Source organism: Leptonychotes weddellii, chromosome 11 (genome assembly GCF_054177405.1).
Source record: "Leptonychotes weddellii isolate Sample4059 chromosome 11, ASM5417740v2, whole genome shotgun sequence".
In the NCBI taxonomy this organism is placed as follows: Eukaryota; Metazoa; Chordata; class Mammalia; order Carnivora; family Phocidae; genus Leptonychotes; species Leptonychotes weddellii.
Window position 1 is genome coordinate 44,085,248 of NC_138379.1, and position 26,827 is coordinate 44,112,074.

The 26,827-nt window shown below is 39.8% G+C and overlaps 1 protein-coding gene across 1 annotated transcript in view; it reads right to left on the bottom strand.

Moving 5' to 3' along the window:
- ZNF215 (zinc finger protein 215) overlaps positions 1–24,887 on the bottom strand; it is a 29,464-nt gene extending 4,577 nt beyond the window's left edge. The window contains exons 1-5 of the mRNA XM_081798674.1: positions 24,721–24,887; positions 14,871–15,447; positions 10,252–10,337; positions 8,550–8,682; positions 8,138–8,233 (exon numbers count right to left, since the gene is read on the bottom strand). Coding sequence (XP_081654800.1) covers positions 8,138–8,233; positions 8,550–8,682; positions 10,252–10,337; positions 14,871–15,270 — 715 coding nt within the window. The 5' untranslated portion in view covers positions 15,271–15,447; positions 24,721–24,887. The remainder of the gene's footprint in view (positions 1–8,137; positions 8,234–8,549; positions 8,683–10,251; positions 10,338–14,870; positions 15,448–24,720) is intronic.
- Positions 24,888–26,827: the final 1,940 nt, after the last annotated feature.

Below are 26,827 nucleotides of genomic sequence, written 5' to 3' on the forward strand. Positions count from 1 at the left end.
TTCTGCCTCACCAGTGTATACTGGGTGTGTGGGCAGATAACCTGTAATTTAATTCACAGGTCTTCAGTGAGAGAGAAACCTCTTCAAACCTAGACCTAATTTAATTTAGATGGTAAGATCCTGGACTTCAAGCCTGATGCCATAATGAGACGAGGTCTCTTAGGAGACAGTAAGTGTATTTAACAAGGGGGGAAAATAAAAAAAATAATTTGTGGCCAGAGGACAGATCAAAATGGCTGCACATTCATTAAAAAAACCCACAGCTAACATTGTACTCAAAGGGGGAAAAACAGAGCTCTTCCTCTAAGATCAGGAACAAGACAAGGATGTCCACTCTCACCACTGTCATTCAACATAGTACTGGAAGTTCTAGCAACAGCAATCAGACAAGAAAAAGAAGTAAGAGGCATTCATATTGGTAAATAAGAAGTAAAACTCTATTTACAGATGACATGATACTATATAAAAAAAATCCTAAAGACTCCACCAAAAAACTACCAGAACTGATAAATTAATTTAGTACAGTTGCAGGATACAAAATATACAGAAATCTGTTGCATTTCTATACTTTAAAATGAAGTAGCACAAAGAGAAATTAAGAAAACAATCCCAATGGGAGAGGAGGGGAGGGAAGGGGAGAGGAGGGAGGAAGCTAACAGTCCCATTTACAATTGCACCAAAAAGAATAAAATATGTAGGGGAGGTGGGTGGAGGGATGGGGTAACTGGGTGATGGGCATTAAGGAGGGCACCTGAAGTAATGAGCACCGGGTGTTGTATGAAACCGATGAATCACTAAATTCTACTTCTGGAACTAATTATATAGTATATGTTAAGTTGAATTTAAATCAAAAATAGAAAAAAATATAAAAAACATAGGAATAAATTTAGCCAAGAGTCATAGACCTGTACTCTGAAAACTATAAAATGCTGATGAAAGAAATTGAAGATGACACTAAGAAATGGAAAGATATTCCACACTCATGGATTGGGAGAATCAGTATTGTTAAAAATTTCCATACTACTCAAAGCAATTTACATATTTAATGCAATCCCTATCAAAATACCAACAGCACTTTTCACAGAACTAGAACAAAGAATCCTAAAATTTGTATGGAACCAAGAAAGACCTTGAATAGCCAAACCCAATCTTGAAAAAGAAGAACAAAATTGGAGGTATCAAGACATACTATGCAAAGCTGTAGTAATCAAAACAGAATGGTACTGGTATAAAAAAAAACCAAAAAACAGACACACAGATCAATGGAACAGAGAGCCAGAAATAAACCCACAGCTTTATGATCAATCAATCTATGACAAAGGAGGCAAGAATATACAATGGGAAAAAGTCTCTTCAACAAATGGTGTTGGGAAAACGAGACAGCTACATGCAAAAGAATGACACTGGACCCTTTTCCTACACTATATACAAAAATAAACTCAAAATGGATTAAAGACCTAAATGTGAGACCTGAAACCATAAAATTCCTAACAGAAAACATAGGCAGTAATTTCTCTGACATTGGCCATAGCAATATTTTTCTAGATATGTCTCCTTTGGCAAGGAAAACAAAAGCAAAAGTAAACTACTGAGACTACACCAAAGTAAAAATGTTTTGCACAGTTAAGGAAACTATCAACAAAATAAAAACAACCTACTGAATGGGAGAAGATATTTGCAAATGATATATACAATAAAGGGTTAGAATCCAAAATATATAAAGAACCTATAAAACTCAACACGAAAAAACTAACAACAATCCAAATAAAAAAATGTGCAGAGGACCTGAATAGACATTTTTTCAAAATAGACATTAGATGGCCAACAGACACATGAAACAATGTTCAGCATCACTCATCATCAGAGAAATGTAAATCAAAACCACAATGAAATATCATCTCACACTGGTCAGAATGGCTAAAATCAGAAACACAAAAAATAAGAGTGTTGGCAAAGATGTGGAGAAAAAGGAACCCTCTTGCACTGTTGGTGGGAATGCACACTGGTGGAGCACTGTAGAAAACAGTATGGAGGTTCCTCAAAAAATTAAAAATAGAAATTCTGTATGATCTAGTAATTCCACTAGTGGGTTTTAGCCAAAGAAAATGAAAACACTAATTCAAAAAGATATATGCAACCTTATGTTTACTGCAGAATTATTTACAATACAGAAGCAACCAAAATGTCCATTCATAGAGAAATGGATAAAGAAGATATGATATACATGGGGTGTGTGTGTGTGTATACGAAGAAGAAGAATCTTAAATATAACGGACAAACTGGTGTTTGCCAGAGGGAAGGTGAGTGGGGGAATAGGTGAGAACAGAAGAAGAGGATTAAGAGGACACTTATGATGAGCATGGCGTAATGTACAGAATTGTTGAATCATTATATTGTACAGCTGAAACTAACATAATACCATATATTAATTATATTTGAGTAATAAAAAGAGATAGATGTACATTCTTTGGCACCCTCCCATAGAGAGGTGGGGTTTTTCTTCCTCTTGAAAATGGGCTACTTCTGTGACTGCTTAGCCAATAGAATACGGTAGAAGTGATACCATGCCACTTCTGGGCCTGGCCTTTAGGAGACTGAAAATGTTGAATTCCTATCAGGATATTCCCAGAACCTGGCTGGCATGCTATGAGAAGTCCATGCCTCAAGAAGAGGCCACATGGGGGCACCTGGATGGCTCAGTCGTTACGCGTCTGCCTTCGGCTCAGGTCATGATCCCGGAGTCCTGGGATCGAGCCCCGCATCGGGCTCTCTGCTCCGTGGGGAGCCTGCTTCTCCCTCTCCTACTCCCTCTGCTTGTGTTCCCTCTCTCGCTTTGTCTCTCTCTGTCAAATAAATAAATTTAAAAAAAAAAAAAAAAGAAGAGGCCACATGAAGGTGCTCTGGTCCACAGGGCCAAAGTTCCCAGTGACAGCCAGCATCAACTTCCAGCCATGTGATGAGCCATCTTGACCATTCCATCCCAGCAGAACACTGTATCCTCAGTCAACATCATATGGATCCTGAGAACTCCTAAGTCAACTCACAAAATTGTGAGTTAATAAAATGATTGCTGTTTCAAGTCACTAAGTTTTGGGGCAATTTGTTAGAAACAATAGGTCACTGAAACAGAAGTTGTTCCAGAAGTATTTACTGAGTGGCAAAATTCCTAAACGTATTTCTCTAAGCAAATCTCTGATGTTCTCATATTTCTAGGACTCATTTTTCATATAACTTCTTTACTCCTATTTTTAAAGTCACTTTCATGTATTTTGTTATTTTCAAATCACTTAGTTCTAACATATAGGAAAGCTACCAATATTTTTATTTTATATCTGGCCACCTTATAAAACTCTTAACAGATATAATAGTTTTGACAATGAGTTTCTTGGATTTTCTAAGTAGAAAGTTACCGTTTACAGATAATAGCTTTTCACTCTCTTCTACTAATTAACTTTCTCATTTTTTTTCATTTATTAGTGACGTCTTTCAGGTCAACATTAAATAATTATAGGAACAGTCTTATCTATTGATTTTAGTGGAAACACCACTGTTTACCTTTACACCCATGATTTGTTCGCCTTTTGCGCTAAACAGATTTTGAGTCAATGTCTTATTCCTATTAATCCCAAACTCAGAAACTATGCTTTACCTACAAGACTTTGTTCCTGTCTCTAAACTGAAACAAAAATGAACACTTTAAACCTTAGCCTATCATCCCAATCCTGGGTGTCTGCTCACAAGTCCCCTGGAGACCAGCCATGCCAAACCATCTCTGCCTTTCCTTGGCCTATGTGAGTTTTCCCCAACTTCTCAAACCATTCCAATGGCTTATCTGTGTTTACAGATTAAAATCCACAGGATTCTTTTTTCATAGGTTTTGACTAGTTAATTAAGCTGTCCAAAATTTGGTTTTATATTCTCTATCCAAATTTACCTTAAACTGTTTATAATAAACTTGGGTCATTAGCACTTAAATCTAGATGTGCCTCTGATCATCTGATGAGCCTTTAAAGAGCATATGTGTAAGTATGTACATTCCATGTGGCTACGCTGGGCTTCTCACAAACAGCAATGTCAAGCTAGTTGAAGTAGTGGCTGCTAACCTCCAAGAGAAAGAAGTGGCAGCTCCAGGTCCTATTACAGGCTACACCTGGAACCGGAAGTGTCACCTCTGCTCCATTTTCTTGATCGAACAGTCTAGTGCCCACTGAGATTCAAAGGGCGGGCGAACAAAGTCTGCCTCTTTTTTTTTCTAACTGAAGTATAGTTGACACACAGTGTTACGTTAGCTTCAGGTATACAAAGGCTACATCTTGATGGAGAGAGTGACAAAGATTCTGTAGCCACCTTTAATCCACTGTAGTCTATTAACTGTTTTGGTAAATAAGCTACATTTACCGAGGTAAATTCTAGGTAAATTCCAGATTGATTGAAGTATTACTTAAATGAGGAAATAGATGAAATCAGAATAAAATCAGGAAATATGGGGCGTCTGGGTGGCTCAGTGGTTAAGCATCTGCCTTCAGCTCAGGTCATGATCGCAGGGTCCTGGGATCGAGCCGCGCATCGGGCTCCCTGCTCGGCAGGAAGCCTGCTTCTCCCCTCTCCCACTCCCCCTGCTTGTGTTCCTGCTCTCACTGTGTCTCTCTCTGTCAAATAAATAAATAAAATCTTAAAAAAAAAAAAAATCAGGAAATATATTTCTACTTTGGGTATGGAAAAATTCTTATGCCTAGAACTAACAGATATAAAGCACTGAGGAGAAGAGACGTGATAACGTGAATTTAAAAATATGTATGGCAGGCACCATAAACAAATAATTAAAAAAACTTCAGTGATATTTCATTTGCTGTAATTGATCAATAGTGGGAATTTCCATGAGATCTTACTTAAAAACCTCTAAAATCTTAATAAAGGACATAAAACCATTTACTGAATCACAAATGACCAAAACAAGTAAGATAATTTTTACCTTTCTCATAATCCAATATTTATCTATACAGTTTTTTCCTTTGGTTCCTGTAAATGTGCAAAAGCTTGAGATACAAAGGTAGGGCAAAAAGAGACACGGTCCCTACCCTCAAGGAACATAAAGCCTAATGTGGAAGACAAAGACTTATACAGATACAAGCAAAATATAATTGTGATAAATGCTAAAAAGACAAGATTATGATCGTATGGGAGTATATAACAGAAAAAAACAAATCAAGACAGACTTCCCTGAGGAAATGTGAAACTCTTTGAGATCAGAAGGAAGATGAGGAATCAACTAGGCAAAGAACAGAAGAACGAGCATTTTATGTAAGGAAACCACATGTACAGGGCCCTGAGATGGAGGGCAAGCCCCACTCAAGGGACATCTGGAATGTGTGTCTTGTGGAACTCTTTTCTCTGCAGTCTTCCAACACCTATCAGAGTGCTTAGGACCCAGGAGATACTAACACATATTTGATGCTGATGGGAAGCAGAGTGGTGTGGTTTGGGTGCAAAGAGTGAGGGGAGGATGCAGTGTGAGGCGAGGTTGGAGAAATAGGTAGGGACTAGTGTGTTCTGAAGCAAGCAAAACTGCAGTCAGCATAGTGATTTAAGCAAGTACGTGACAGAATTTGATCTTTTTGATTGCAATGTGGCTCAAACACTGGAGTTGGGGAAAAGAGCAAAGAGGCATGGCAAGATCTTTCAGTACGATGAATTAAGAGACTGCAGGGATAGTTGAGATGAGAAACGGTGATGGAACATGGACTAGGGTAGTGGCACTACAGATGGAAAGAAGTGGAAACATTCAAGGGATATTTAGAAAGATAAAACCAAGTCTTAGGTGCAGGAGAAGTTGTGTCAAGGATAATATACTATACTTGTGTAACTGGATGGATAGCAGTGCCATTCGCTCAGGGAACAATGGAGGAAGACAGGAAAGGAAAAAGTTATGACTTTGGTTTTAAAGAGCTGGAGTCACCTTTAAGACACCCAAGAGAAATGTCACGTGTCTATAAATTTTTCAATTTGGAGAAGAAGCCTGGGCTGGGGACACAAATTTGTAAGTCACCTACAAGTGTGTGGTAAGTGAAGCTGCAGTTGTGGATGTGATAACCTAGAGAAGAAAAGAGAGTAAGAAAAGAAGACAAAATGAGACGTGTCGAGAAACTCTGAAATTAGAGCTAGAGAAAGAGAAGTCTCCACCAGACTGAGAAAGGCCAGAAAGAGGAGGAAAATAGGATGCACTATAAGAACCTACGAGTGTTTTAAGAGTGAGGAGCAGGTAATGTAAGACAAGGAACGAAAAAATATCCACTGGACTTAGCTACAAGAAAGTCTTCTAAAACCTTAGTAAGGACTGTTTCAGAGGAGATCTGGAATAAGAACTAAACTGGAATGGGGTAAGGAATAGAAGGTGAGGAAATGAGAAAAGTATAAAATATTTTGAGAAGATTGGGTATAAATAGGTGAGAAATAGAGTAATATGTTGAGAGAAAATTTTTTTACATCAGTAATGACCTGAAAATGTTGAAAAACTAATGGGAAGATGAGGCAGAAATGGTAAAAATGTAAGTGAAAGAAGGCAGGGAGAAATGAGGTCCAAAGGAAAAGGGTGGGGGTGGGGGAATTTACCTTAGAAAGGAAGAAATTGAATAATTTGCCTATCAAACCAATAAAGATTTCAGGTAAACAATAGGGTGCTAGACTGATAATAATAAATAGATAATACGTTATTAGTGACAGTATGGATTGGTATAACCTTTCTGTAGACAATACAGCACAATGTAACAAGATTGTTAAATATACTCATGCCCTTTGATGATGAAGTTTCTCTTCTAACAAGGTATATCTTATGTAGATATGCCTGAAAACTTGGCAACGACCTGAATGTCCAACAGCTGAGGGGGAATGGTTAAATGTATTATGATACATGTATATGATGGAATGTTACATGTGAATTAGAAACCACATTTTCACACACTATTTAGTGACACAGGTAATTGCCTATGGTATCATATTAGGTGAGAAGAGCAGAATATAAAGTGACATATCCCTGATGATCCCAATTTTGGAAAAAAACAAATCTTCACAAGCCACAGAGACACATCATCACAAAGAAAAAAAGTCTAAGAAAATAAATCAAAATGTTAATACTGCATAGCTCTGGGGAGTGAGGTAATTGGGTGAGCTCTATTCCTCTTCATACGTTTCTATATGTACTAAAATTTACATTAAGCACACAATAATTGATCATCTCCCACAGACAAAATGTTAATAAGAATAAAGAGATTACATGAAGATAGAAAGTTAGGGCACAAGAAGTTCTATAGTAAACGAAAGAAAAATGGAAAAATGGAAGATTACTAAAGTCACTCTGTATGAAGTTTTCTTTAAAAGAAAGAATATGATTTCATGCTGGGTTGGCTAATGTTTATTTATGTAGTACTAACCACATGCCAGGCACTGTTCTAAGGGTGCTCCCCATATGACTCACTTAAGCCTCACAGGAACGTGGAGGTAAGTACTGTTATTAACTCCATGTTACAGATCAGGAGACTGGCAGGTAGGCTGCTCTGGGCCACACAGCTTTAAAAGCGTCTGTGTTCCTCACCTGCAACATTCTTTTTTTTTTTTTTTTTTAAAGATTCTATTTATTTATTTGAGAGAGAGACAGAGAGTGAGAAACAGCATGAGAGGGGAGAGGGTCAGAGGGAGAAGTAGGCTCCCTGCTGAGCCAGGAGCCCAATGTGGGACTCGATCCCAGGACTCCAGGATCATGACCTGAGCCGAAGGCAGCCGCCCAACTAACTGAGCCACCCAGGCGCCCATCACCTGCAACATTCTTTTGCCTATCCACTGAAGAAAAAGAATCTGTGAACGACTGTTATTAACTCCATGTTACAGATGAGGAGACTAGCAGGTAGGAGGCTCCAGGCCACACAGCTTTAAAAGCGCCTGTGTTCCTCACCTGCAACATTCTTTTGCCTATCCACTGAAGAAAAAGAATCTGTGAACAAAAGGCAATGTGACTTTTTTCCTTCAAAGCTTCGGTGGTTTTGTCGTCGCCTCCCCGACTCTTACTCGAAGGCTGTTAACAGTACACTGTGTGTTTAACAAACAGAAGCTTCTTATGGCTGCCTCATATCTGCCTGGTTCTTACCCAAAACAGATGTGCTTGGGATTTCTTGCTCCACTGTCCATCTTCTTTCCTTACTCTCCAGCTTGGAGATCTCAACTGGCTTGTAAAGTAGATGTTCTGTTCATGGGGAAAATGAAAAAACAACAACAAAGAGACACCTCAGCCATTTTTATAGGAAAGAGATTCCATCCCTCCGTAGTTCTCTAAGAGCTGCTGAAAGATAAGGCCAGCGGTCACCACGGATCTGCGTACATCTAGCTCTCCAACAGAAAGACTTCCACTCAGATACACAGCAGGAAAATCTGCGATCGTGCCCAAAGGATATTAGGAAACCCGAACCCAAGTGCCCTTAACCGCTGAAGTTGTCCTCTAGTTTTTAGCAGCAGGTGAAGAGACCACTGACAGGCAGAGGAGGTAAATACACAGAAGCCACCTTGATGCAATGAATTCAGGTTCCTGTAGTTCTCCAGCATCACATCCCTGTACAGGGTCTTCACAGCAGGGTCCAGTTGTCCCCACTCTTCCTCACTGAATTCCACAATCACATCTTTGAATGTTATTGGTTCCTAAAACATTAAATTTCTTTTTAATCAAAGGTCACTCCCAAAAAGATTACTAGAGGAGAAATGAACCTGGAGAGAATAGGGTAGGTCGTCAGAATATGTAAGAAACTGACAAACGTTTGGGGTTCTAAGTGATGAAAATCAAGTTATACTAGAGGCCTATCAATTTGGCACTCTGTGAGGGCTGCCAAAGGAAAATCAAGTGCAGTCCTAACCCTAAATTAACTTTTATTTTGGTTGAGGGGAAAAAAAAAAAGACAGTTGGAATAATTGTGGAACAAAAAATTACTACAGAGTAAAAGTACCTGACATAAGAGGAGTTCAGAAGAGGAAGAGTTTCAGATAGATTTGAGGGGAATTTGTAATGAAGATAGCTAGCAGGAGACATAGGGCATTTTCTCTAAGAAAGGCAGCCTGCTAACTCATTCCCATTTGGGTCAGGCAGTCCTTTCCTGATTACCCAAAACGAAGTAGCCACCCCCTCATCAGTCTCTACTGCGTTGTTTCTTTCTCTTCTTTGTAATAATTATTACTACCTGCGCTTGTCTGCCTGTGGGCCTGTCTGCATCTACTGGCATCTCCACAGAGGATTTCCTTTCGGTTCCCCTCAGCAGTGCAGGTCAGACACGACATGTTTTTTTTTTTTAAGATTTTATTTATTTATTTGACAGAGACAGAGCCAGTGAGAGCAGGAACACAAGCAGGGGGAATGGGAGAGGGAGAGCAGGCTTCCCGCGGAGCAGGGAGCCCGATGCGGGGCTCGATCCCACGACTCTGGGATCATGACCTGAGCCGAAGGCAGCCACTTAACGAGTGAACCACCCAGGTGCCCACGACATAAGTATTTCTCATGAGGGCCTTCACACCATCACGTGTTGCACTTCCCTCTCTAGCATCCCCAACCTTGTCGTGATGGGCACCTTCAGTCACAATGAAATACACATCTCTCCCCTCCCTCTACCGCAGAGCCAGACAACTCTAAGACATCGGATGACTCTGAGTAAATCATCTACGTTAGTTTTGCCTCCTTCCTCACCTTTTTCCCTCAACCCTCTGCAACCTGGCTTCTATTCCCATGCATGGTAGTATCTCTGTGATGGTTAAGGGAATGGGTAAATTCAGGCTGAATTTTCCTGAATTTTTAAAGGATTTATCCGTGAAATACTCTCATCCTTGGCTTTCAGTGACATGGTATCTTCTTGGTTTTCCTCGACCACTTTGATGCTTTCATTTCAGTATCCTTTGGGGTTTCTTCTGCTCTTGCCTATTCAGTGACGTTACTCAGGATTCTGCCCTTGGCTCCCTTCACTTTTAATTTTAAACATTCTCTGGTGGGCTCTATTTCTATGGCTTTGATTACTGTCTACAACCCTGAGGGAACAGATGCACAGAAAAATACAAAGATGAAGTATTTTCCAAGGAGTGTATCATCAACTAAAATAAAATAGATCCAATGTCCTATGGGAGAAGTAACAGTCTTACGTCCTTAGACGGACCTATACTTAGCAAAAGCTCAAAAGTCGAAAAAGAAAAAGCAGATCATTTCAGTGAAGAGTAGGAATCCTAAATCACCTGAGAATTGCTAGTTAGTGAGTCAGTTTCCATTTTCTCCTTGATGTTCCCCTTCTGGAGGATGACACAATCCTTGCAGGGTATCTCTGAGGAAGATGAAGGAAAACATTAGGGAGACAAGATTTGCCCTGGAGAAACATTTAATGATTATAGTAGTCATTTTAACATGCTATTCATAGGAATCATCTTTAGAGCTTTGGAAAAATAATGATGTCAGGCCCTACCAGCAATCAGAATCTCCAAAGGTGGGGCTCAGATGTTAAAGTTTTTAAAAACTCTAAAAATGGGCACCTGGGTGGCTCAGTTGGTTAAGCGACTGCCTTCGGCTCAGGTCATGATCCTGGAGTCCCAGGATCGAGTCCCACATTGGGCTCCCTGCTCGGGCGAGAGTCTGCTTCTCCCTCTGACCCTCCCCCTCTCATGCTCTCTCTCAAATAAATAAATAAACATAAAAGTAAGAGCTCTAAAAATGATTCTGATATCCTACCAGAAGTTGAATAGTATCGGATCAGGGAGAAGAAGGCCAAAATAGTATTTTGAGGCTTCATCTGTGTCTACAGCAGATTCCAAAAAATAACTTTAATTCTGTCCTAACTAAAGTCTGTAGCTTTGTAGTTAAGTTTTGAAATTGAAAGTATGCATCCTTAAAGTTTGTTCTTCATCAAGGCTGTTTTGGTTATTTGGACTCCTTTGTAACTTCATATGCATTTTAGGATCAGCTTGTCTATTTCTGCAAAAAAAGGTAGCTGGAATTTTGCTATGAATTGCATTTGAACCTGCAGAGCGCTTTAGAGAGTATTATCATCTTAAAAACATTAAGTCATCCAATACATGAACACAGGTTGTCTTTTTAAAATTATTTTTAATGAAAAAAATTGACAGGTAACCCAGTCCCAGGGATCCCAAGGGCTGCTGACGGGCTCTGCAGGCCTCTCGGGGTACTCAAAGGGCAGTAGGTGCGAACTCTGAACTAGTCGTCTTCCATTGGACCTGTGGAGACTGGGGTGGGCAGTTGTAAGTAAATACCTTGTGGCTTTTGCTAGGAAATCTTAAAAAAAAATTCACATCAAAGTGACCCATGTATTTTAAACCCATGTTGTTCAAGGGTCAACTGCATAAGAACAGATCATATGACAGTAAAGATAACTTTACTTCTTCCTTTCCAATTAGGATGCCTTTTATTTCTTTTCCTTGTTTGTTGCACTGGCTAGTACCTCCAGTATAATGTTGAACAGACATAGCCAGAGTGGGCATCCTTGTCTTGTTCCTTATCCTAAGGATAAAGCTTTCAGTCTTTAACCATTAAGTATGATGCTTCCTGTAAGTTTTTCATAGATGCCCTTTATCAGGTAGAAGAAATTCCCTCTATTCCTAGTATATTGAGTGCTTTTATCATGAAAGGGCAATGGATTTTGTCAAATGCTTTTTCTGTATCAAGAGGACCTTGTGTGCACCTGGGTGGCTCAGTCGATTAAGTGTCTACCTTCAGCTCAGGTCATGATCTCAGGGTCCTGGGATAAGAGTCCCGTATCAGGCGCCCTGCTCAGCGAGTAGTCTGCTTCCCCTTCTCCCTCTGCCCCTCTCCTCCACATTCACATTGTTTTAAGCCACTTTGTGGTCATTTGTTATGACAGTAATAGAAAACTAATATAACTAACTACAAATAAGCACCACCTCAACTCCTTCTCTGAAACTGTTCTAAAGCTTAACAATTACTTCATAATCAACAATTTCAGTAAATTACTTTCAATATTCATCTTAATCAGCATTGCTGAACACTCCCTTCTTGAAGATTTCTCTTTTCTTAGCTCAAGATACTAACATTTCTTGGTTCTCCGATGTCCTAGATTATGCTTTTCTAGCCTGCTTACCTGGCTTTTCTTCTTCTGTTTAATCCTTTATTTCTTTTTCAAATAAGGACTAAATACAGCAACAATATCATCACTCTCCCCAGTCAACAATTCCTTGTCAAATATCCAATCAACTGCCTCATGACTTACAAGGTTCACACATTCATGTGATTGGCTATACATCTTTTATGTTTAATTTCTAAATCCCTCGTCCATATCCCCACTTCTCCCTTAAAATTAGTTTGTTTTCGGGCGGTGCCTGGGTGGCTCAGCAGGTTAAATGTCCAACCCTTGATTTCAGCTCAGTGGTGACCTCAGGGTCATGAGATGGAGCCCCACGCTGGGCTCCGTGCTCAGTGCAGAGTCTGCTGGAGATTCTCTGTCCCTCTCTCTCTCTCTCGCTCTCCCGCTCACCCTGCTTGTGCATGCATGCTCTCTCTAAATAAAATCTTTAAAAAAAATAAAATTATTTTGTTTTAGAAACTGGATTATCTTGTAGTTTCCCAGAGTTTAGATTTTACTAATGGCATTCCCATGATATAATTTAACATGTTCCTCCATCCTTTGTATTTCCTGTAATGGGTAGTTAGAGCTATGATAGCCCTTAAGTATCGATGCTCCCTAAGGTATGTATTTCTCCTACTTCTGTTCATACCTATAACTTTCCAAACCCATAGAGATCTCAAATTCAACATGCCACATAATTACTGTATAAATCCCCTCCCATAAAATCCGTTACTTATGCCCATTCATGTATGGCAGAACATGCACATTTACATCAAATCTTATCCCACTCACACCTTATATGCAGTCCATAATTCCTTTAGGTTCAAACTCCTGTTTTCCCAATACTCCCTCATCCTTTAACACCTCACCTATCTTAACTGATTTTCCTGTTTTCAGAGTCCTCAGGTCTATCCTTTAAACAAGATGCTGATAAACTTTTTCTGTGAAGATCCAGATAGTAAATATTATGGGTTTTGCAGGCAATACAGTCTCTGCTACAACTAATCAACTCTGGTCATGGCATGAAAGCAACTGTAGACTAAATGTAAATCAGTGGGCATGGCTGTGTTCCAAAAACACTATCTCCAAAAACATTTGGCCTTTGGGCCATAGTTTGCCAACCACTACTCTATATTGATATCAAAATGATATTTTAGTTTATTTTTTTTTTAAAGATTTTATTTATTTGACAGAGAGAGACACAGTGAGAGAAGGAACACAAGCAGGGGGAGTGGGAGAGGGAGAAACGGGCTTCCTGCTGAGCAGGGAGCCCGATGCGGGGCTTGATCCCAGGACCCTTGGGATCATGACCTGAGCCGAAGGCAGATGCTTAATGACCGAGACACCCAGGCGCCCCAAAAATATTTTAAAATGCAAATCAAATCATTTTACTCCCCTACCCATGCTGTGAGATCTCATTCTCTATTTCTATTTCCTACAGAATAAAATCCGTGCTTCCTTAAATAGTAAAGTCCTTCATGTTCTGGCCCTTGACACCCTCTTAGCTTCAGAAAAAGATAATTTCTTTTCTTTTCTTTTTTTTTTATTTTTAAATTTTTTTAAAGATGTTATTTATTTATTTGACAGAGAGAGACACAGCGAGAGAGGGAACACAAGCAGGGGGAGTGGGAGAGGGAGAAGCAGGCTTCCCGCAGAGCAGGGAGCCCGATGTGGGACTCGATCCCAGGATCCTGGGATCATGACCTGAGCCGAAGGCAGTCACTCAACCGACTGAGCCACCCAGGCGCCCTCTTTTTTTTTTTAAAGATTTTATTTATTTGACAGAGACATAGCGAGAGAGGGAACACAAGCAGGGGGAGTGGGAGAGGGAGAAGTAGGTCTCCCGCTGAGCAGGGAGCCCGATGTGGGGCTTGATCCCAGGACCCTGGGATCACGACCTCAGCTGAAGGCAGACGCTTAACGAATGAGCCACCCAGGCACCCCAAGATAATTTCTTTTCATATGGAAAGAGTCAATTACTTTTTTTAGGGTTCTTTTTCTTTTTAATTGAGGTATAATTAACATATAACATCATACAGTTGACCCTTGAACAACAGGGGTCAGGGGCACCAACCTCCTGAGCAGCTGGAAATCTGCATATAACTTTAGACTCCCCCAAAACTTAACTACTAATAGCCTACCACTGACCAGAAGCCATACCAATAACATAAGCAGTCTAATGCATATTATATATATATATTACATACAGTATTCTTACAATAAAGTGAGCTAGAGAAAAGAAAGTGTTAAGAAAATCGTAAGAGAAAATACATTTACAGTACTGTGCTGTATTTATTGAAAAACACCCATATATAATTGGACCCACACAGTTTAAACCCATGTTGTTCAAGGGTCAACTGTATTAGCTTCAGGTGTACAACGTAACGATTCAATATTTATGTATATTGCAAAATGACCGCCACAATAAGTCTAGGTAACATCTGTCACCATATATATTTACAAAAAGTTTTTTCTTGTAATGAGAGCTCTTAAGATCTAATGTCTTAACAACTTTCAAATATGCAATACAGTATTATCAACTATAGTCACTACCCTGTACATTACATCCCCATGACTTATTTTATACCTGGAAGTTTCTATACCTTGTGACTCTCCACCTATTTTGCCCATCCTCCCCGCCCCCCCACCTCTGGCAATGACCAATCTGTTCTCTGTATCTATGAGCTCATTTTTCCCTTTTTTTTTTTTAGATTCCACATAAGGGTCAACTATTATTCTACTGCCAATTTTCTACATTCTCACCTTCATCTTTAAGTATTTCAATCACATCCTTTATGAGGGTCACCACTTCTTTGCTGTTCCTTGGATGTTGTAAATTCACCCAAGTCCTGATGTCTTCAGGGAGAATTGTCAGAAATTGTTCTAGCACCAACAGCTCTAGGATCTGCTGCTTTGTATGAACCTCTGGTCTCAGCCACTGAAGACAGAGCTCCCAGAGTTGGCACAGGGCTTCATGAGGCCCAGACACTGCCAAATACTGGAAATTTCTGAATCTTTGACGAGAGGCCTCAGAGTCATAGGTTTCCATGATTGGGATGGATTCCTGTTGCCAGGACACATCTACTCTCGGGGCCTCACTTTGTTCATGTAGAATCAGGTTTTGAGGTTTTGAGATAGCCATCAACTTGTTCAGAGGCCGCATCTTCCTGGACAGAACTCCCACTGTAGTTTGAATTTGTCTAACTAGAGGATTCTAGTAATTCTCAGGCTTGGGCTAAGCACTTGTGTACAATATATGTGCAATGTGATTTCAGCCAAGTTCTATCTCAATAAGAGAAAAGTTCCAGGAGCTTCAGACAGAAAGCTAACATTCAGGTACCTGAGAGAATGAAAAAAGACACCAGTATGACCTATATTTAATGAACACGTTTTAGCATAGTGTTAAAAGATAAAATAATACAAATAATATTCTTAAAATTGTCTAATAAGATAAATATTATGGACTATTCTTCCATTCTTGTTTCCCTTTTTTATAACAAGAAAATATACTGTCTCTTTCCCTTCACCACCCATCAAAAAGACAGAAAACACAGACATCACACAAAAAGTGATACATGAAATAGTCCTTTTAAAACAAACCTCATAATTTAATTGCCATTAGATTTCTCCTGTACCAGGTGACAACACATTTTTGCTTTATTTTATTTTTTTTAAATTTTATTTAGTTATTTAACAGAGAGAAAGAGAGAGAGCACAAGCAGGGGGAGTGGCAGGCAGAGGGAGAGGGAGAAGCAGACTCCCTGCTGAGCAGGGAGCCCAACGTGGGGCTCGATCCCAGGACCCTGGAATCATGACCTGAGCCAAAGGCAGACACTTAACCAACTGAGCCACCCAGGTGCCCCAACACATTTTTGCTTTAAAACTAAGCAAAACACATCTTCAGAAGGATATTCAAGTTATTAAGGCTTTATACTATCGATACCTAAAAAATACTCACTAAAATATCAATAAGATTATATAAAATGAGTAAAATTGGAAATACCACTAGAAATTAAGTTAAGAAACAATTATTTAAAAAATATTATGAGTCATTTCATTGTCAGGGATAAATCAAAAAGTACATTTCAATGACACAAAAACAGACACATAGATCAATGGGTAGAGAGCACAGGAAAAAACCCATACCTATGTGGTTAATTAATCTATGACAAGGGAGGCAAGAATACACAATGGGGAAAGGACAGTCTTTTCAATAAATGGTGCTGGAAAACTGGACAGCTATAAGCAAAAGAATGAAATTGGACCACTTTCTTACACCATATGCAAAAATAAACTCAAAATGGATTTAAAAATCTAAATATGAGATCCAAAGCCATCAAACTCCTAACAGAAATACAGGCAGTAATCTCTTGGACATCAGCCTTAGCAACATATTTATGGGTATGTCTCCTCAGACAAGAAAAACAAAAGCAAAAATAAACTCTTGGGACTACATCAAAATAAAAACTTTTGCACAGTAAAGGAAACCATCAACAAAACAAAAAGGCAACCTACTGAATGGGAGAATATATTTGAAAAGGACATATCTGGTAAGTGGTTGATATTCAAAATATATAAAGAATTTGTACATCTCGATACACACACTGACACACACACACAAATTCGATTAAAAAATGGGCAGAGGACCTGAATAGACATTTTCCCAAAGAAGATACACAAATGGCCAACAGGTATATGAAAAGATGCTCAACATCAATAATCATCAGGAAATGCAAATCAAAACCACAATGAGCTATCATTTCACACCTGTCAGAAAATGGCTAATATCAAAAAGACAAGAAATAACAAGTGGTAAGAATGTGGAGAAAAGGGAACCTTGTGCACTGTTGGTGGGAAGGTCAATTGGTGCAACCACTGTGGAAAACAGTATGGAGGTTTGTCAAAAAATTAAAAATAGATATACTATATGATCCAGTAATTTCACCACTGGGTATTTAGCCAAAGAAAATGAAGACGCTAATTTGAAAAGATATATGTACCCCTATGTTTATTGAATTATTTACAACAGCTAAGATATGAAAGCAACCAAAGATGAATGGATAAAGAAGTAGTATACATATATAATGGAATATTACACAGCCATAAAAAAGGATGAGACCTTGCTATTTGCAACAACATGGATGGATCTAGAGGGTATTATGCTAAGTGAAATAAGACGAGAAAAATAAATACCATATGATTTCACTTACACGTGGAATCTAAAAGCCAAAACAAATGAACAAACAAACCAACCAAAAAGACTCTTAAATATAGAGAACTGGTGGTTGCCAGAGTGGAGGTGGCGGGGGGGGTAGATATGAAAAATAAAGGGAATTAAGAAGTACAAACTTCAGTTACAAAATAAGTCACAGAGATGAAAAGTACAGCATAGGAAATATAGGTAGTAATATAATAACATGGTGACACATGGTAACAACACTTACCGTGGTGAGTACTGTATAGAACTGCAGAATCAATATGTTGTATACCTGAAACTAATATTGTATGTCAATTTTATTTTATTTTTTTTAAAGATTTTTTATTTATTTATTTGAGACAGAGAGAATGAGAGAGACAGAGAGCACATGAGAGGGGGGAGGGTCAGAGGGAGAAGCAGGCTCCCTGCCGAGCAGGGAGCCTGATGCGGGACTCGATCCTGGGACTCCAGGATCACGACCTGAGCCGAAGGCAGTCGCTTAACCAACTGAGCCACCCAGGAGCCCTGTCAATTTTATTTTAATTAAAATTAGTACATTCCCAGATTATAATGATTAGAAGTTTTCATTTGTTAGGACTCACTATGGGCCAGTCTGCAATGTCCACCAGGAGGGTCATAGGCTCTACTAAACATTTAGACTCACAAGACTACATGGGCCGTATTTGGCACCAGTTTGTTCAGAAGGCCACTGAACAGAAAACACAGCTTGCTAGCAGAGTGAGTAACTGGCACTGTTCTTCAGTGGGCGTCTTCATACAATATAGCCAAGTCAAGAGATTCACATAGGTTGTACAGAAAGCATATTGACTGAAAAGCCTTCCCACAAGAGCCAGTATCTCTTTTAACAACTATGAGCAGAGCACTCACTGTTCCCCAAAGAGCTTGCCCAATTATAAGAGTCATTACATTCGGGGCGCCTGGGTGGCTCAGACGGTTAAGCGTCTGCCTTCAGCTCAGGTCATGATCCCAGGGTCCTGGGATCGAGTCCCGCATCGGGCTCCCTGCTAGGCGGGGAGCCTGCTTCTCTCCCTCTGCCTCTCTCTCTCTGACTTTCATGAATAAATAAATAAATAAAATTTAAAAAAAAAAAAGAGTCATTACATTCAGGGAAGTTTGGAAACAGCTTTCTACCCAATTGACAATTCTCCCAGTATGGATGCAATTCAACTTTCAGGGTTCATTTTATTACACGTCTCTAAGCCAGGGGTTAGGAGCAATCTCGTACCAGGGGAAATCTGACAATGTCTGGAGACAGTTTTGGCTGTCACAACTGGGGGCTCTTACTGGCATCTAGTGAGAGAAGCCCAGGGATCCTGCTAAACATCCTACAATGCACAAGACAGTGTTCTGTAATGGAGAATTGTCCAGCCCAAAGTGTCAGAAATTCCAAAGTAAAGAAATCCTGCTATAGAGAATACATAGTGACTAAGAGTACATACTTTGGAGTCACACTGACATGAGGCTAAATCCCAGCTGTACTAGTTACTACATGTATGAACTTAAGCAAATTATTTAACCAAACCGTGAGTTTTCTCAACTGTAACCTATCTGATTGAATTACAGGGGTTAAAAGAACACTCACCCACTTCTTGACAGGTAATACACACTCAATATACATTTTGTTGAGAGGTTTTTTTTTTTTTTTAAATCATAAATGGATGTTGAATCCTGTCAAATGATTTTTCTGCATCTATTGAAATGATGTGATTTTATTTTTCATTTTCTTAATGTTGTGTATCACACTGACTGATTTGCAAATATGTTTGCAAATCATATCTGGTAAGAGATTAATATCCAAAATACACAAAGAACTCATACAAATTAATAACAAAAAACAATCTGATTTAAAAATAGGCAGAAGATTTGAATATTTTTCCAGAGAAGACATTTGAACATTTTTCCGAAGAAGACATACAGGTGGCCAACAGATACATAAAAAGATGCTCAACATCATTGATCATCAGGCAAATGCAAATCAAAACAATACAATGATGTATCAACCCACAGCTGTGAGAATGATTATTTCTTTTAAAGATTTTATTTATTTATTTGACAGAGAGAGACACAGCGCGAGAGGGAACACAAGCAGGGAGAGTGGGAGAGGGAGAAGCAGGCTTCCCGCTGAGCAGGGAGCCCAATGCGGGGCTCGATCCCAGGACCCTGGGACCATGACCTCAGCCGAAGGCAGATACCCAACAACTGAGCCACCCAGGCGCCCTGTGAGAATGATTATTATGAAAAAGACAAGACATAACAAGTGTTGCTGAGGATGTGGAGAAAAGGGAACCCTTGTGCACTGCTGACGGCGGTGTCGATTGGGGCAACCATTCTGGAACAGTATGGAGGTTCCTTAAAAAATTAAAATAGAACTACCCTATATCCAGCAACTCCACTTCTGGGTATTTATCCAAAGAAATTGAAAACACTAACTGGGAAAGATATATGCACCCTCATGTTCATTGCAGCACTTTACTTGGTTTACAATAGCCAAGATATGAAAACAACCTAAATGTCCATCAACAGATGAATGGATAAAGAAATTTATCTACACACACACACAGGAATATTATTCAGCCATAAAAAGAATAAAATCTTACCATTTGCAACAACATGGATGTACTTTGAGGGAATTATGATAAGGGAAATAAAGTCAGAGAAAGAAAAATACTGTATGATCTCTCTTATATGTGTAATCTTAAAAACAAACAAACAAAAATACAAGCTCAGAGAACAAATTGGTGGTTGCCAGAGAAGAGTGGTAGGTGGAAGAAATGGGTAAAGGGGGTCAAAGGTCTCCCAGATCTCAGTTTTTAATACCATTCTTCAATAAAGGAACCAGGGCTTCATGGAGAAATGACTTATTCTAGAACTGGAGCAAGAAATATACAATATGGGGGTGCCTGGGTGGCTCAGTCAGTTAAGCATCTGCCTTCGGCTCAGGTCATGATCTCCGGGTCCTGGAATAGAGCCCTGCACCCGGATCCCTGCTCGGCACGGAGTCTGCTTCTCCCTCTGCCTCTCCCTCTGCCCCTCTAGCCGACTTGTGCTCTCTCTCTCAAATAAATAAAATTAAAAAAAAAAAAAAAAAAAGAAATATACAAGATGAGCTTGGAGCACCCTGAAGTACTAGAAACTAGATCAGAGCTCAAAAACAAAAACACATTCACTGGGGCATGTCCAAGGCACCCAGAAGCCAAGTGAAAGAGCTCCCAATGGCCAAAGCTGAAACAATATGAGCAATAAATAACCCAAAGTATAAAATTAATACTCATAAACTATACTAATATACATGACTGACTCAATCAGTAAGTAAATGGGGAAGACTAGACCAATCTCTCATGCAGAAGAATCCCAAATAATTTTTGTAGATACTCAGTCCTCCAGGAGGTGGAACATAACTCTCCATCCCTTGAGTTTGGGCTCTACATAGTGAATCCCTTCCAAAGAGTAAATATGGGAAGAGGGAAAAAGAATAAATTTATAGTGGAGAAACCTGAAAAAATACACCTCAGTCACATGATCAAAGTTAACATCAATAATGACAGGACATGTTGACAGTATGTACCTTTGAGATGATGTGGTAGAAACAGCACTTTATCTCTGTGATTTGCCTTCCCCAAACCCATAACCCCAGTCTAATCATGAGAAAAATTCTAACAAATTCTAATAGATGGGCTTCCTACAGTATACCTGACCAGTACTCCTCAAAATTGTAAGGGTCATTAAAAACAAGTCTCAGAAACTGTCACAGCCAAGAGGAGGCTAAGGAGATATGACAACTAAATGTAATGTGGCATCCTCGGTGGGATGCTGAATCAGAAAAAGGGCATTAGGCAAAATTTAAAGAAATAAGATCAAAGAATGGACTTCAGTTAATGGATCTAATTAAGAGATCTAATTAACATACTAATTTGTTACTAATAGGGGAAACGGGTATGGGGTATATGGGAGCTCTTTGTACTATAGTCTCAATTTTTCTGTAAATCTGAAATTATTGTAAAATAAAAATTTTATTTAAAAAATTAAAGGACACTTGCCTGATGTATTCAGATTCAAAAGGATGCGTGGTAAATTTATGAAACAGAATTAGGGAGCCATTTAGTAAGACAGGATGAGATTAAGGTAAATATCAAAATGGATTAAGAGACTGACAATCTTGATTAGGAGTAAAGAACAAAAGGGACACTTCATTGAACCAGTGATATGATAGACAAATCTAAAAGTCTCTCCCAAAATGCTGAGGTAAGGGAGAACAAAATCTTATGGTGAAAAACAAATTAAAATTATGGAAAATTTTTTGCAAATCAAAGGATCCATGCATATGGCAAAAGGAAAAATAATCAAAAGCACATGAGAACTTTTATGATGAAAATCAACAGTCTTCTATCCTATCCTCCTTTCTATGCCCAGGTTTACTACCAAGAGGTGATTTTTTTGGAAGTTTTTTTTTGTGTTATGGGAGATTTCTGTCACTTGACCTTGTAGATTTCATTAAAAAAAATTTCTACCAGTCATATTTTAAATTTAAGAGCTTTTTCTTGTTCACTGATGGTTCTTCTTCCACTGCATTGTGCTTGTCTGGTTGTTGCAATTACTTCAAATTTCTTTGGCAATTCTAATATGAGTTTTCTGTTTCTTAAATTCCCTTTTATTCTGTGGTCAGGGCTTCTGTTTATCTTGGTTCTTAGACATCTGGTGTTCCTTAGTTTTCTATTCATACTTAAGAATCAAGTATTAGGGTGACTATTCCAGAGAGCCGTACCAATTTCTACTTCGGCTATATCAGTAGATTGGTTTTCTAATGGGCATCTACTCTGAATGGGAGAGATCCTCCTGAGAGTCATGTGTATATGGGTGAGACACACAGATTGGCATGCTCTGATTTAGGGTGAGTGGGGGAAGCTGGCTGTCAGGCTGTGCCTCCCTCCCCACATAACAGAGTGAAAAGGTTTTACTTTGAAAGGAACACCCACATTAAAAGCCTTAGTTCTCCTCAGATGGTTTATTCGTTTAGGAAAAAACTTTTTGTGGGAGGAAGGCACTTTAGCTAAACTGCTTCTTTATATAGGTGGGAAGGGAAACAGGTGGGGAAGTTGGGGAGATGACAGAAAGAGAGGTTTCACATGTAATCCTTCACTCGAGTCCTCTATTCTACTGGATTCTCACTCCCACACTGTGTTGGAACTTCTGATACTCAGAGGAAGCTTCCACCTCCATTGTGGTTACCTCACAGTACATTCTAAGTTGTGGCCCTTTCTACAGTTCCTTAAAAACTGTGTTTCTCTCCACTCGCCATCTTGTAGAGATGTATTGGCACCATTTCTATGCTCATTAGTGCCCCTCTTATATGTCCACCAGACACAGGGCAAAGTGGATCAACTGAAGGAAGATTTTGAGATCCAACACTCTAAGCTTAAGGAAAGCACGGTCCATTAAAAAAGAAAAAAAGGAAAAAAAAGTTTCAAAGTGCTTCAGAAGCATGATGGAGTCCCACCAAAGAATGAACTACATGCCAGGTACTTTTTAAATTACCATAAAGGGAGAAAGAAGAAAAAAAAGCTCAAAGGCAAATGTTAAAAATAAAATGAAACGCTAAGGAAGCACAAAAATTTAAAAAATTAAAGGAAGAAATAATAAAAAGGATATCCACTATAACAGTAAATGTACTGGATAAAAAATTTCACTATATAAACACTCAAAAGACATCCAAAACAAAAGAACTGGAAAGCTGAAAATAAAAGGATGATTAAAAACATAATAAACAAGTGTAAGCAATATGCAGGGATATAATGATTTAAAAGCACAAATGCATTAAAGTAGACAAAAAGGAAACTTTAAATGATTGAAGATACAACTTATAATGAAATATGACTTGTTAAATGTAACAAATAACATAATTGGAATATATTTATTGTAAAATCCTCAGAAAACAAAAGATGAATTCAACAATGACACGCCAGAAACGGGAGTGACTAGCGCAACTTTCTAAATCCTTAACACATAAAGTAAACTAAAATTAAGTAATAATATAGTAGATATGAAAATGTGCTTACTGTGATATATAAAACCAGGTAGAATGTAGTTTCTATTCAATCACTTACAAAAATGTTTACAAAAGCTACTATATATTTGGTTACAAAAAAACCTCCTCAAATAAAAAGTATCTACCAGTGAGACAGACCACTTTCAGAATGAAACCTAGAATTTAATACAAACAAAAAGAATTCTCAGCTAATTTAAAATTTAAACTTTGCATCAAAATACAATTCAAAACAGTAAAAACATTGCACATCAAAATCGACAGAGCACAGCTTAAGTTCCACTGTTAGAAATGTCAAAGCCTTACATCTGTAATTAAAGAAAAATGAGATGAATTAAATATCCAACTCAAAGTGAGAAAAAGCAACAAAATATACTGGGATTTTATAGCTTAAAATATAAATTAATACCTTACTCGGTATCAGTAATTACAGAACCAGGAGGACAGACATGTTTAGGAGAACATGCGTGCATTTAAGATTTCAAAAAAGAACAGTTTGGATGATAGAAGGTGCAAGGTATGGCTGTGACTGCGAGAAGCTTAAGGGGTCTGTAAGCGATGAACACTGGAATTAACAAAGTCAAGAACGGTTAAAGTACTGAACGGACGCCTTTCAGGACGATGGTGGCAGTCCGGATGAAGAGCTAAGACTGTGAGCCAGTACCACGGGAAGGGAGGGCTCAATAAGGCGCAGGTGACAGGAATCTGGAGCGTTAACCACCCCGGTGACACAGGTTCAAAGGACTGTAGAGCACTGAGGAAACTGAACAGGTGCCAATTGTGCGCTGGTAGTATCTGTGGGCAAAGAGGGTTGTTTAAACCAAACAGCTGATAGGCAGGGCCACAGCTTGAGGTAAAAACAGACTTTGGAGAATAGCGCAGATAAAGGGGCGCAGAAGCAGTTTGCAAATGAAGCGTCTGAAAATAAGGAAGATGCCTTGAAGTTTTGTTTGGAGCACTGGCTAGGAACGACTAGGAAGGAAGGCAAGCTGGAATGAAGTTTTCTCCAGTTTCTTTTCCAGCTGATCGATCCTGCCACACTCGGTATTTCCACGAGGAATCAATACCAGTCATTCCCAAACAGACTGGTGAAGCCACTCTCATCAGGTCGAGCGCCTGGAGACTGCCCCCCGTTACAGAATGGAAGAGAGGCCGGCGCTAAACGCTGTGTATATGTGCTCTCCGGCGCAGCCACGCCTCCCCCGCTCCCCGTGCCCTGCTCCAGGTGGTCCCGCAGAGACTGCGGAGCCGAGCGCCGCGCCCGAAGCCGCCTCACTGCGAACCAGCCGACACGCTCAAGCGGGATTCCCAATTCCGCACACCCGCGTCCTCACCGCCCGCTGACCCAGTGATACCTGCGGGCACCGCTCCCAGCGGGGGCTCCGTGCGGTCACACCCAGGCGCCAGATCCGCCAGCAGCCGCGGGGGCCGCCGGCCTCGCGGGCGGAGGCAGCCGGCGTGGGTAGTCACGCCACAGCTAAGAAGCCGTGACCACACCAGGTGCTTAAACGCCGCCGCCAGATCTGTGTCTCGGAAAAGCCGACGCGCGCCCCCGGCGCACGCATGCGCACCACCCCTGGAAAGAGCCCCCAGCAGCACCTGCGGCCCCAGGCCGCGGACTTGATGGGGGCTTCTGCAAGTCCCGCCCCCTTCCCCAAACCCCGCCCACCCCGTAGACTGGCGACCAACCCTAGGGCCAGGAACGGGTGGATGGGGGCCTTGGTCAGGGAGGAGGTGAGGGTGAGGTGCAGGGAGAATGGCCTGTCAAACATTCTTAGCTTCCGCCATCCCATCCCGGATAACTGGCCAAAATCTTCCTCACCTTCTCCGTGCTACCCCCACCCCATTTGCGTGGAACCAAAAAACATGGCAGAATTTCGAAAAGATACCGATTTGTGTATAACATGTTTTTCACTGATTGAGTCACTCATTCATTCCTTCTGTTTTGCGTCCAGGTGAAAAGTTTCGCGGAAGTCCATGAGTTCAGTTTTGGCTTGTTGAGTATGAGATACTTTGTGATGTCCAAGAAGCATTATCAAATAGACATGGATAGAAGTGTCTGGAGCTTCGAGGTGTCTCGGGCAGAGGTATGAAATTTGTGTCAATTCTGGGTAGATGATAGTTGAGGCTATGCGTGAGGATGACATTGCAGAAAGAAAGAGAAAAAGCGAAAACGCTAAAAGGAGAGGGTCCAGGATTGAGCCCCAGAGGAAGAACTCAAACTAGTAAATCAGGGAAAGCCTCTCTGGGACAGAGCTTTAAATCTAGACTATGAGTTGAACAAAGTAAAACAAAAGGGGAGCTAGAAGATTTTTTGCTAACTTCCTCTCTGTTCACTACTGTCTTAAGCAAATTAGAAATATCATCTCATTCATCACCACAACACTGTGAGGTAGAGATTATCATCCCCCAGTTTTTGGAAATTAAATCTGACAAAGCTAAGCCCCAAGCTCAGATCACTTACTTGTACCACTGCTGTTCACTCAATACTTCAATATTTAGGGGGCCATTAGTAAGTTATTGCAGAATTATGGATGGATATTTTCCAAGTTTGGGGGTACACTGTGTGCTATGAATTGTTTGTGATGAGGTTGACCTTTACAGCATTCATATTAAAGTAGCTAGGCAAAATCAGAAATTTAACTTGTAAGTATTGCCAGTACATAGTCTCAAACATGATCCATACCCAATGAAGAGCAGGGAAGTGGAAAAGACGCAAAGTAGGAAGGAGAATGACCAGGCTTTCTCTCTTACCTTATGGATATGAGGTTTCTGACCATGTGCCTTCAAAGGTCCCCTGAAGCACTAAGACTGCTGTCTAATTGAATGGGGTAATTTTCAGGGTGCAGTCACTTCACTAAAGGTCCAGATATTTTTTAATGGAACAATCTTGTAAGATTTCTCTCAATGTATGACTTTCACTGTAAAGGTAAAGGACTCTGAAGCTATCTGGGACTTGATCCTTGAGATGCATGCAATTGTTTGCTACAAACTCCATTTCCTTGTAGCATCATGACATCCAGATGTTCTGAATTAGAACCTGTCTGTATTCATTTAAGAAAAAATACAGAGAAAACTTGAGTTAAGCCAATCCATTTCCTAGACCACATATTCATTCAGCAATTTTTTACTGATGATCTAATATGTGGCAGATATTGTACTAGCTGCAGGGAATACATTAGTAACACAATCAGATGAGGACTATCTTAATGCCCAACAGAAGCATTCCCTGTGCTAAGCCACTATATCTCTTTACTCAACATTTTGTGTTGTACCCATGCTCAGAATATTGTGTTATGTAGATTATAAGTTATACTGGTCAGTCTGGAATCTGTAGGTAGTCAAGACATTAGTGGGGGTGATTTGGTTTCATAGGCCATGTGTAGTGGACATTTGTCAGTTTTTGGCTTCTGATCATTTGAGTACCCTTTCCATATTTATAGTCATCTGGGAGTCTTGGAC